Below are 13,033 nucleotides of genomic sequence, written 5' to 3'. Positions count from 1 at the left end.
TCGACGAAGACAGTGTTATTCACTGTTCGTTCCTGTATGGGAAGGCGAAAGTTACCCCTCCACGCTAGGGTGGCCAAAAAAAATTGAAATTTTTTATTTTTGTTTGCACACCCGCTCATTTGAGGAGGATTCATAAAAAAATGACACTGTGAAAATTTGAAGTGAATCCGACAAGAGGAAGTGCTCTCCCACCGACCTCAAAGTTTGCTTTCTTTGGCATAATTCGTCAAAATTCCTTGAATATGTGACGTAATTCTTTTTTGACTTATCTACATTGCAGTTGCAGCATTTTTGTATTAACCATTGTTTTACTCTGAATTTATGATACAATAAGTGTTTCCACATGCAGAAAAACATATCATAAATAATGCACAAAATAGATCACATTAACAAGCGTTTGGTATGAAATTAAATGCACTAAACTTTAGCCAAAACCGCATAAAAGTACGTTTACCAGTCACGATCGCAACGCTTCAGGTGACAACACATTGCCCAGAAATTGCAAGAGAAAATAGCTTTCTGTGGTGCTCGACCACTTGATAGAGGAGCTCGTGCTGTTGTTCATTTTTTGTGGACTTCATTGAAGTCAGTAGCAAATTTGACTGCCCGCTCTGCACAATTATTGACGGCTTTGAGATGACGCCAAACTTTGCATGCTTCTTATAATCCTCACGATCACGCCATGTGTCGACAGAAGCAGTGACTCGAAAAGGTTAAGTGAATGCTGTGTTACAAATTGTGCCAAAGAGAGACATTGAAACTTGACAATTTTGTTTTGGGCAACACGACGAACATCTTCGGCAAATGGGTCTTTATTAAGAGCATTAACGGTTGCCTTCTTTTCATCATCTGTGATATTATCACTGAATAAAGGCAGTGCAGCAAGATCCTCACTGATGTACCACAAGTGCAACCTCAACTTTTTTCTGCCACTTGAGAAATTGCATTGTCAACCTATTTATATTCCTCTGTGAGCTGTAGCATTGCTAGGTCATTTGTAGGGGCAGATATTGATGAAGGTGCTGCAAACCAAAAAGTGGCATAGAGGAAGTTTTCTAAGAAAGACACTAGATCTAAAGGTGGATGGGAAGAGGAAACGCGGTCGTCCAAGAAGAACGTGGAAACAACAAGTGAAGGATGAATTTAAAAAAGTCGGATTGAAGGAGGAAGATGCAAGGAACAGGGTGAAATGGAGAAAAGGGATTAAAACAATTGCTGCGCAGAAACAATCGGCCACCCCCACTAGTGGGGAACAAACTGACGATGGATTATGATGATGATGAGATGGTAGTAGTTAATATTACTTCATCTGCAACTGTACTGCAGTTGCAATGCAGTAGAGCAACACCCCATACAGGCAGCTGACATGGCCCCTCAAGAGAGTCAACAAATGGACACCCACTCTCTAGTGTTGGTCCTCTTGAGGGGCCATGTCAGCTGCCTGTATGGGGTGTGGTTCTTCACCACCTCTACTACGAGATGAAGATCAATAAGGTTACACTGCCACTTGCTTGCAGTACAGTTCTTGTGAGTGAAAGCTAATATCGCTACCACTGCAAAGACTCACGTTGTTACCAAACTAAAACGCATCCATCAAGAGCATATAGGAGAATCAAAGCACAAAGGAAGGCGAAATTCAGCTTCCCAGCTGACCTCAGAAGCTGACTTCACCCAGAGCTTAAGTGCATTATTTGATATTGCACATGCTAACTGGGAAAGCCGCACAACAATACCAGAAGACTGCCAGTTTTTGTTAGACCACTGTGGTGCATGACAGATACTGATGACAACAGAGGACCCAATGCATCAGCAAGCTGCTGCAAAGTATAGAAAGCGCAAAGATGATGAACAGAGACGCAACAGAAATCGCATTGATCCAGTACCATCAAGTGCTGCTGCTTTCTCATCTGAAAATGATCAGCAGATGATGAATATGCTTCCAGTGACCCACTGTTTGCACCGTAAATCCAAATAACACCAAAACAAAAGAAAACCCAGTAGGAGCAACCATTACCAAAACGCTGCATTATCGATAATTCACTGTTTAATGCAGCACTGAACAGAACTATAACATCAAGTCGTCAAGCAATGATGATCGTCACTCCTGCTCTTGTTGCAGCTGGAATTGATATAAATGAATTGACAATGTCACATTCCTCTGTCATGAATGCTCGAAACACCTCACGTGAAAGCCTGGCGGCTGCAGTGCGGCAAAAATTTAAACCAACAGTTCCACTTGTTGCTCATTTTCATGGTAAACATTTGACTAATGCCACTGGCACAAAGTGCAACTCTTTGGCCATTGTAGTTTCTGGTATGCATGTTGAGATACTGCTTGGCATACCGAAGCTGCCTGTTGAAACGGGATCACTAATGGGCCAAAAAGTAGTGGAATTCATACACGAGTTGTAGCAGAACATTTAGCTGCACTTTGTTTTGACACAACATCAAGCAATACGAGAATCCACACTGGAGCTATCACTGTCGTGCAGCAGGCATTTAATCGAAGGCTGCTATTTCTTGCATGCCGTGATCTCAAAGTCGTCAATGATTGTGCAGAGCGGGCACTGGGCAGTCAAATTAGCTACTGACTTCAATGAAGTCCTTACGGAAAATGAACAACAACGCCAGCTCCTCTATCAGGTGGTCGAGCACCACAGAAAGCTGCTTCCAACAAGTGCAAGTAAAAGCCAACATGCCAACAGCTCCATTAAATAAAATCAATGGCTTGACTCTTTACAAACATTTCTTTTGCTTTTTCTGGGCAATGTGTTGTCACCTGAAGCGTTGCGATCGTGACTGGTGAACGTACTTTTATGCGGTTTTGGCTAAAGTTTAGTGCATTTAATTTCATACCAAACGCTTGTTAATGTGATCTATTTTGTGCATTATTTATGTTTTTCTGCATGTGGAAACACTTATTTATTGCATCATAAATTCAGAGTAAAACAATGGTTAAAACAAAAATGCTGCAACTGCAATGTACTGTAGATAAGTCAAAAAAGAATTATATATATACGTCACATATTCAAGGAATTTTGACGAATTATGCCAAAGAAAGCAAATTTAGAGGTCGGTGGGAGAGCACTTCCTCTTGTCGGATTCACTTCAAATTTTTACAGTGTCATTTTTTTATGAATCCTCCTCAAATGAGCGGGTGTGCAAACAAAAATAAAAAATTTCAATTTTTTTTTGGCCACCCTACTCCACGCTCGGAAAGCATTCCTAGACTGGAATTGGTTGCCGCCGTACTTGCAGTAAAAGCAGATCATTGGATTTGCAAGCAGTTGGAATTTCCTAACTGCCGTTCCATATTTTGGACGGATTCCAGTGCTGTCAGGCACAGCATTTCCAACAAAACCAAACGTTTTCGTACGTTCGTTGCTAATCGTTTAGCTAAAATTCACCGCCAAACAGATCCCACACAGTGGAGACATGTGAACACTCGTGACAACCCAGCAGATCATGCATCAAGAGGATTGTCGGTTTCTCAGCTACTGAAGTCTAATTGGTTAAAAGGACCCCAATTTCTGTGGCAAGCTGAAGACAAATGGCCAAAACTTCCTGAGGTTAAAGCTCTTGATCTAGAGACGTTGCCAATTGATTTTCAACCTCTCAAAGTTTCACATGTTGCTTCTAGCCAGCCACTAACCAGTTTGGATGATGTAATTTCTCGCTATTCCTCCTGGAATAAGCTAAAGATCGCAGTATCGTGGCTAATTCGTGTTTTTGGTTCCAAAAGAGATAAATCAAAGGTTTCGAAGACTCGTATTACTGTTCAAGAGATGCAGTCAGCTGAACAAAGGATTGTCTCGTATGTTCAGCGCACTACCTTTCCTCTCATTCATGAGATGCTTGCTCAACCCAATTTCTCACACAAGGAGCTGAAGCAACGAGCTAAAGACTCACCTGAACTCCGAATGCTGTCAAAAATTGATCCTTGCATCGATGAACATGGCGTACTTAGAGTTGGTGGTAGACTGGAGCTAGCCCCGGTTTCATATGATTCTAAACATCCGGTTATTTTGCCTTACTCTCATCACTTAACTACGCTAATTATTCGTCACTATCATCAATTAGTTGGGCACTCTGGGTTGTCCCATACCTGGACTGCTATCCGTGAGAAATTTTGGATCTTGAAAGGTGGTGCCGCTGTTAGGAATGAGCTCAGCCGATGTACTCTGTGTCGCATGAGACATGCTCCTAGAAGTCGACAGATCATGTCTGTTCTGCCTGCTGCGCGACTCAAGCCAGATGAACCACCATTTTCATATGTTGGCATCGACTATTTTAGGCCGTTTCTCACCAAGAGAGGCAGAAGTCTCGAAAAACGCTTTGGTTGCGTTTTTTCATGCCTCCCAGCAAACATTGTACTTCGGCCCAACGTAGTGTGACAGTTGGTAAAATAATGCTCCTCCGTTGGCACTACGTTGTGGCCGAAGTTGACCCAACGTATCTTGCACCATTCGTCGCAGTTGGGACAACTTCTTCAAAATGTTTGGGCCAACGTTGTCCCAACTCTGCACCCAACGTAGTTCATCGTTGGTACCCTACGATGGCCCAACGTATTTTGCACCATTCATCGCAGTTGGGACAACTTCTTTAAAATGTTTGGACCAACGTTATCCCAACTCTGCACCCAACGTAGTTCATCGTTGGTACCCTACGATGGCCCAACGTATTTTGCACCATTCATCGCAGTTGGGACAACTTCTTTAAAATGTTTGGACCAACGTTATCCCAACTCTGCACCCAACGTAGTTCATCGTTGGTACCCTACGATGGCCCAACGTATTTTGCACCATTCGTCGCAGTTGAGCCGACTTATTTTAAAATCTTTGGGCCTACGTAATCCCAACTCTACTGCCAACGTAGTTCATCGTTGGTACCTACGCTGGCCAAACGCACTTTGCACTTTTCGTCGCAGTTGGCCATACATATTTTGCACTAATCGTTGTAGTTGAGCAACGTTGGTTAAACTTAACCTGCAATTTCAAGTTGACACTGTCCTGATGATCCAATATGCCAATACGATGACCATCTTCTTATACTGAGCAAATTTAAGTCAATGATGTAAACAAACGTAAAGTTGTTGAAAAATACATTTATTCGAATGGTAAAATGCACCACCCATGCACAATTCACAGCTACGACAAGACATGCATAAAGGTCTAAAAACACAGTGGACTGAGGTACTTCATGCCTCATCAGAAGACTGCGGCTGGATGTAACAACGTGATCTGTGGCGGCTCAAACGCAAGTACCTATAAAACAATATGCAACATTTGTAAAGAAAGCAAGGATGAAAGAAAATATACTGTACAGTGCAAATTAGGTCGTGTTTACAGCACCGTGAAAGAACAGACTCTAATTGCTACATATCCCATGGATATGTGTATGCAACACCGGTTATGTTACAATAACAAGCATTTTTTTAATACATCCTAACATTCCTCAGTATGTTTTAATTCTGTAATTCGTAGCCTATACGATGGGGTGGGGAATGGGTATACCGTTATGTTCTATCAACCTCTAACATTAATGCACATTCGTTAATCGTGTTAATGCGGTTTGCCTTCTCTAACCAGTGCAAATTATTATTGTTATCGTTTGATAGATCTTCGAAGTCAAGTCTTAAAATGTGTGTATATTTCTTGAAGTTCTGCTCCAGCAATAAACTAATCGCTGGTTAAGTAAATAAAAATGCTTTTATTGCCCTTATTGAGAGAATAGTAACGATTTGTCAGTGACGGCGAGAACAAATGAACATACCCGCAGTACTTTTTGTAGCAAGACGTTTAAGCCGGCCCCCATCGCGGTCTTCCCACGTCTTAAACCAGTCGCCCAGTTTGTGGTCGATTTCTTGTAGAGTGCATGATTTCGTATTGCTCTGGACAACATCTATAAGTAAAGCAGTTTTGTAAACAAATAATGTTACATCGATTTTTATTTTTACACAATCATCTACAGCAGTGGCCAGCGGCTCTTAACCTGTGGGTAATTACTCAATCTGGGGAAGTTTGAGGTCTTCCAGAGGGCAATGAGCAGGACAGTGCAAATTATTACCAATTTTTAATCAAACTTAAATCATTGTTGGGTTTGGCTTTGGCTATTCCATTCAATTGATTGCCAAAGACTAATAAAATTGGTACGAATGGAATTAATTTTATGCTGCTGTTTGGAAGTCTTCACGAGAAGATGCAGAACAACGTGTTCTTGTCGAAGGTTGCTTATTTGTGCGACTTTTTCTCTGACATAAACGCCTTGAACTGCTTGCAGGGCAAATGGACAAGGTTATGGGATTTAATAGACAAATAATAGATTTAAGATGCCCAACATGCTTAATTGCTTAAAGTGGGGTAACGGGTCAGAAAAGGTTAAGAACGTTGCTCTACAGAGTCTACAGTCTGTTTCACGTGCGTGGCACGATCATCAGGAGAGCTGTAATAAAAATAAAAGCGAGGACATCACCATAAGCATAGCCGCCGAACCCAGGAAGGTCGGCCTTCCTGACCTTTTCGCAGAGAAGGCCACCCTTCCCTGCGAAATCGGCCAGATCAACTTTCTAATCTCATCTTTTTTACTGCACACGAGTAAACAGCAGGTGTTTTTCAACTAGATCTAGACTGAGGCATTAATCAGGGATAGTAAACAGCAAATTGACAAAAAAGATTACGAAAAAGGTAAACTTCAGATGCTGCAAAACTTATGATATATCCAAGGTTGTTATTTCATTGAAAATTAATCATGAACAGTAAGTATTCTTTCTGGAGACGATATCATACCAACAAGAGGTGAATACAAAACTTAAACAAACACTTACCTACGACCATGTTCTTTAAGTTTTGCATGGAATCAAAAGAAAACTTTTTCTCTCCACTTAATGTATTTTCCCCTTCCCGGTCCGCGAGACGTAACTTGCGACTTCGTTTAACATCACCTGAGGCATCAATCGATTAACCGTGTCGTATAGGCTTTTTCCTCCTAGATACGACACAGTTGTTTGAACTGCAATAGAACAGATGGATGTTGAAATGCATAAGCCGAGATCGTTAAAACAGCATAGAAAGCAGTCCCATCAAACAGTCGCGGTGCGTACCAGGCTACCAGCGTACATAGGTGTCGAAATAGGGTGGGCCGGGTGGGCTTTATTTTAACAAAATATGTTTTGCCCACCCTGTTTTCATGACACCTATGAAGTGTTCGTTACAATTATTTCCGTTTTTGTTTTTAGCTGAATTATCCAACCAACTGCAGTGTAACCTCTGAAGACTTGCAATAAACAAGATCACAGATATGCGTAAATCAAATGCACAATACCACATTCCAATTGACAACTTTGAAGGTGGGTATGTAAATGAACCCAAACCTCCAAACAGTAACATTGATACCAACATCAGATTGTTCCAAATTCCAGTTATTAACATCAAGGCTAAATATTTTCACCAAGTTGTCAACTTAAACCTCAAAGATATCAAGCATCTGCTCATGTATTTGGATTAAAACGTAGAGATGGACTCATCACTATCAGACAAAAACTAAAGTCCCGAAAGCTGACGAAATTCTTCAATACCAAACACGATTTTAATGTTTGTGCAGACTAATACTGCACAAACTCCATGTTTTCAATATGGAGTTGTGTGATACAAACCATACAACAGCATGTCTGTAAGAATGTGAAGGACTGATTCACACTAAGCGTTTTGACTCCAATATGACATTTGAAATACAAATTAAATATGCACACAATGAATTCAGTTTATTTAAGAATTTCTAAAACAAAACTATATTCTGCCTCATTGAAGCCGAACTGTGACAGTGTAAATCAGCCATAAAAATAGTGGGTTACTCGAAGTCCACTTTGAAACTAGACTGTTTTATTGATTCTTTGATTGCTAAGATCAAGTGTATTTATACTAGAAGAGGACTTCATTTGTTTGAGTAAGTTTTTAAAAGTAGTTCTACTTGATGGGGTATGTTTCACAGTCATAAGATCAATCATTATATGTACACTTTTGACATCGCATCCACTGCATCAGTGCTTGATTTTACTTTAAAAAATCAGTAATTTGCTTGTAACTTTTTTCTGTACATTTTTAAGAGAAAGTTCTTTGGAAATAAGATAGAAACATGTTACTTCTGCAGCATTTAAGCCAAAAACTAACTTTCTAGTATAAGCAGTTATCAAGATATGGCAAAATTAGCTATTTTCAGCTCGTTTGGTGAAATTGCACGGCCACTAGAGGGTGCAAGAACCCAAAATTATGATAGAAGTATTTCATTTGATATTTGGGGCCATATATCAAGACCACTTTTTGAAATTCAATTTTTTTTATTTTTCACTCCACCCTAATGAACAATTCGTACCCTCAGTTACCTTGAAAAGATCAAGAGAAAAAATTAAAAAAGCAGTCGCTGATTGTAGTCGCTGATCGTAGTTTCCGCAAACATTTTAAAAGGATTAGATATCGATTAGCTAGGCATCGGTATCCGCAAACAAACAAACTGAAAAGATCGAGAGAAAAAAATAGAACATTGCTGATCGCAGTTTCCGTTTTTCCGCAAACGTTTTAAAATTTCCGGTAATGCAAACATTTTAAAATTTCCGGTAATGCAAACATTTTAAAGTTTCCGGTAATGATTCTAAGAGTTTGCCGAAGTCGCTGAACGCAGTTTCCGCAAACATTTTAAAAGGGTTAAGGTTTAGGATGTTTCCGCAAACAAACAAACTGAAAAGATCGAGTGAAAAAAAAATAGAACAAAGCCGAAGTTGCTGATCGCAGTTTCCATTTTTCCACAGTTTCCGCAAACATTTTAAAATTTCTGGTAATGATCCTAAGAGCTTGCTGAAGTCGCCGATCGCACTCGCAGTTTCCGCAAACATTTAAAAAGGGGTACCTCTAAATACCCATTGTCAGGCATTAGACAAATCCTAGACAATGCCTTGAAATTACCGACAATGCCTGAAAGTAGCTACTCTACAATGCCTGACAACCCCTGAAAATGCTATAATGCCTAACAAACCCGTCAACCACTGATAATGATCGACAATGCCTGGAAATTCCCAACAATGCCTGAAAGTAGTTAGCCTACTCCACAATACCTGACAACCCCTGAAAATGCTCCACAAACCCCCAAAAAGCCTACTATGCCTGACAATGGGTATTTAGAGGTAGGCCTACCGTTTTAAAAGGGTTAGGCTTGATTAGAGTTTCCGCAAACATTTTAAAAAGGGTTCGGGATTAGGGTTGATCAAAGTTTCCGCAAACATTTAAAAATTTCTTTAAATGATCCTAAGAGTTTTTGTTTGTTTGCGAAAAAATTTTAAAATATTTGCAGAAACTGTGATCAGCGACTTCGGCTTTTTTTAATTTTTTTTTCGATCTTTTCAAGGTACGAACTGACGGTACGAATTGTTCATGGTGGTACTAATTAGGTTGCATCCGATGCTGCGCAATCTACTTCATAAAACAATCTGCAAAAAACTTGTGGTATATACATAATGCGGTGATAGTAGCAACATTCGAATCCTGATAAAAAACTTCTCGTTGACATAATAGTCATTTTTATGCCACTTGAAAGTGAAGATACCACTTTTTGAAAAAATTGAGTAGGCTACTTCTAAAAATGTTACTTCAAAACCAATAAACAGGTCACGTAATTGCCGTAAAAAGTATTAAATAGTTTACCCTGAAGAATAGATTAGAGTCAAATGCAATAAACCTTACCTGAGTTTCATGATGATCATTCATTTGGCAGTGCTCTGATAAATGAAAACCTGAAAGTCCCCAAAGCTACGTCTAAAAATTCCTAGATTACATCAAAGTTCCCTAAATCATTATTACATTCAAACAGTTTCACGTTCTGAAACAAAAAGCAAAAGTTAAGCGGTTTAAACAACAACACTAGCAAAAACCATTCTACATAACTTTGTTGTATTAGTGGGCAAAGTCTCACAGCAAAAAGCAGTACGGTATGTTAAATTACAGTGATGTTTAACATTACAGGGATACAGTGAAGATTTCCCAATGCTTATCACATGCTAAAAATGACATAAACTGTGCACGACTATCGACTTATTCATGAGAGCTAATTCGACTAGTAATTAGTTCATGTGCTTCAGCATCTGTAGCTGAACTCTTCATGAGCCCTTGCCAACTGCAACAATTTAGCTCGATCCCTTAATCCCAGTTTGTCAGCTGACTTCATACCTTGGGTGTGTAGCAAACCAACTAAACTTTCTGACTTTAAACTGTTCCTGTAGTCAGTTTTAATGTTCTTCAAGCTATCCGTACTAAAAAGTCATTCAACTGGGGCATTTAAACATGGTAGGGACATTAGGCAAGTGACTACTTTGCTATGAACTCAAATACGGAAGAAAACTTGACAAATAAACTTCTATTGATTCTGCAAGCGAACAAGACAAAACTGCAAATGCAAATGGCGTCCAACTCCATTTGGGTTTTCGCGCGTTTTTTACGATTCACGTCACAGACAATTGTAGTTTCTGACTGCGCATGCGCATCGTCATCTATTTTTAGCGAATTTTGAAAAAGCACGTTCAGATGTCCGCCATTTTTTACAATGTACCAATTACTCGCGTTTGTCAATGCTTTAGATATGGTGTGCTGTGCATATGGATGTAGAAAACGAAGAAAATACAATTCAGATGATAAAAGGAGTAAATATTATTCCAAGATATTTACCAATCTCTCGGATCATGTGTTTGAATGCACCGTTACCAATAATCATATTTTTACACTAGTCAAAACTGTGTACAAATGTTATTTAAAAATTAGGTTTTACCGCATTGGTAAGAAAACTTGCAAGCAAATACAAGCTAAATTGGTTCGTAAAACGCTTAACAAAAATTCTGTCTTAACAAACGTCTGTAGACGTTGAATCAGTGTAAAAATGACAGATTTTGTTGTATGGCTTGGCTGTAACAGCGCAGCTTTCACGCAAATTTGAGACAGTAACAATGGCGAATGCCTTTTTTTAATTTCTTCAATGGAGATGCGCTGTCTAGTTGTTATAAGATGTTTATGGTTTTTTTAAAGTGCTTGCCTGAAACACATGGTACGGGAAACTGTGTCCAATTATTCAGCTCAGTGTTGTCATAATTTTTTTCGAAAATAAAATGAAAACTTCGAAAACAAAAATGAACGGAGCACGTAAAAATTGCGAGATGAAACTACAGCCCTGATCAATTTTAAGAAGGCAGAGTATAGTTATATAGAGCCATAGTAGAACACTAAAAAAACTAGCTGCTGCTAACAAACTTGAAAAACTGCAGCTAAATTTGCAAATTAGTGTTTTTTTTTTCAGAATTAGTGATCCTCATAGTGATGCATGATTTAGAAAAACATTTCAAATTTTTTTTCTACTTATAGCAATAACGTAAAAAAATTGAGGGGTTACCGTAGTTCGCCCGCAAATAATGACGTTGGCCCAACGTTCTGTACAACTGCACACCAACATTGGAAAAACCGACTTTCTAATTCTAAGTTTTTTTGCATTTTCATTGTCCCATTACAATTGTAAAAGGAATACGATGAAGCAAACTTAAACAATTCTTCGAAGGTATCTTCAATTAAAATATTTCAAAAGTTGGCAAAGTTGGCAAAACTACACTACCCTCAGCCAACCCGAACAACCGTCAGCCTACGTTGGGCCAAGGAAAAATGTTTACTGGGTTTACGACGAGAGCTGTGCACATTGAAATGTCATTTGATTTAAGCACGGATTCTTTCCCTCGTTTCGCCGTTTTATTGGCCGAAGAGGAAAACCGAAAGAAGTCTTTTCGGACAATGGTACCAACTTTGTTGGCGCAGAGCGAGTGCTTCGTTCCGCTCTGCAGGAGTTCAATCAATCCCAGATTGATGCTTATTTTCGGCAAAATCAAATAGTCTGGAAGTTCAACCCGCCTTCTGCCAGTCATATGGGAGGAGCGTGGGAGAGGACTATCCGATCGATTCGCCGGATTCTATCTGCATTGACCAATAAGAATCAAACATTGACTGACGATACCCTTCAAACCCTTCTTACTGAAGTGGAAAAGATCTTAAATTCCCGTCCACTAGTGCCAATCGTGATGGACTCTTCAGCAAAAGAGCCTTTAACGCCTAATCACTTGTTGCTGGCCCGCTCTGATGACAATTTGCCTCCTGGTTTGTTCGATGCAAAAGATGCTTATGCTCGCCGCCGCTGGAAGCAAGTCCAGCATTTGACTAACCTTTTCTGGAAGAGGTGGCGTCGAGAATACTTGCCAACTATCGCTTTACGCTCAAAATGGCCAGACCGTGTACGCAATTTGCAGCAAGATGACATTGTGCTAGTCGTAGATGACAATGCTCCCAGAGGAAAATGGCGAATTGGCCGTGTTGTTACAACGTTTCCTGATCATCGTGATGATGTGCGAGTCGTCGAAGTGCGAACCCAGATGGGTACCATCAAAAGGCCAATTCAAAAATTGTGCCTGATCAGTGAATCTGATCCAAAATGAACTGGTGTACATCTCTGTTGTCGTAATAGGACGTCGACCCCTAGCGCGGCAGAGATGGCACTACAATGTACATAACAACAGGATAAAGTCCAAACTGCAGCAGTTGCAAGCAGATGAACTGTGAACATTTCCCACATGAGCTGTGTCTTGAATTTTAAGCTTGCTTTACATAACATTAGTATAGCTAAATCGTCCATCTCTGATGCCACGAAGAAGTCATTACACCTGTAGATAGGATTGATGCTCTTGCACGTCATAACACCATACACGCGTCGCACACAAGACGCTACGTAGTGCAGCGTCGTGATTGTTTTTGTGTTTTTCGATGTTTGCTTGGTGTGTAAAAAATGTATTTTGGTTACCATTTTTTAGGGGGGGAGTATGTTACATCGTATCAGGGTATTACGTAATACATAAGGCTTTGTGACATCATAGATATATTCTAGCTCGCTGCAGTTATTTTTCGCGGGCTTTCTGTCGTCTTGCGGCATTCGCAGCTGCAGCAGTTGTTTTTGTGCTACTGTTTTT

At 39.9% G+C, this 13,033-nt stretch overlaps 1 protein-coding gene across 1 annotated transcript; it reads left to right on the top strand.

The window, feature by feature from the left end:
- The first annotated feature begins 11,941 nt into the window (after positions 1 to 11,941).
- Positions 11,942 to 12,505, top strand: LOC145770945 (uncharacterized). The gene has a single exon (XM_082582686.1). The coding sequence runs from the start codon at positions 11,942 to 11,944 to the stop codon at positions 12,503 to 12,505; it is 564 nt and encodes a 187-aa protein (XP_082438812.1).
- Positions 12,506 to 13,033: the final 528 nt, after the last annotated feature.

This window comes from Aplidium turbinatum, chromosome 5, assembly GCF_918807975.1.
Source record: "Aplidium turbinatum chromosome 5, kaAplTurb1.1, whole genome shotgun sequence".
In the NCBI taxonomy this organism is placed as follows: domain Eukaryota; kingdom Metazoa; phylum Chordata; class Ascidiacea; order Aplousobranchia; family Polyclinidae; genus Aplidium; species Aplidium turbinatum.
The sequence above is the reverse complement of the archived record's forward strand: the minus strand, read 5'-3'. Positions and strand labels throughout refer to the sequence as shown.

Coding starts and splice junctions, on each gene's coding strand:
- LOC145770945 (XM_082582686.1), top strand. CDS start 11,942: ATGGGAGGAGCGTGGGAGAGGACTATCCGATCGATTCGCCGGATTCTA.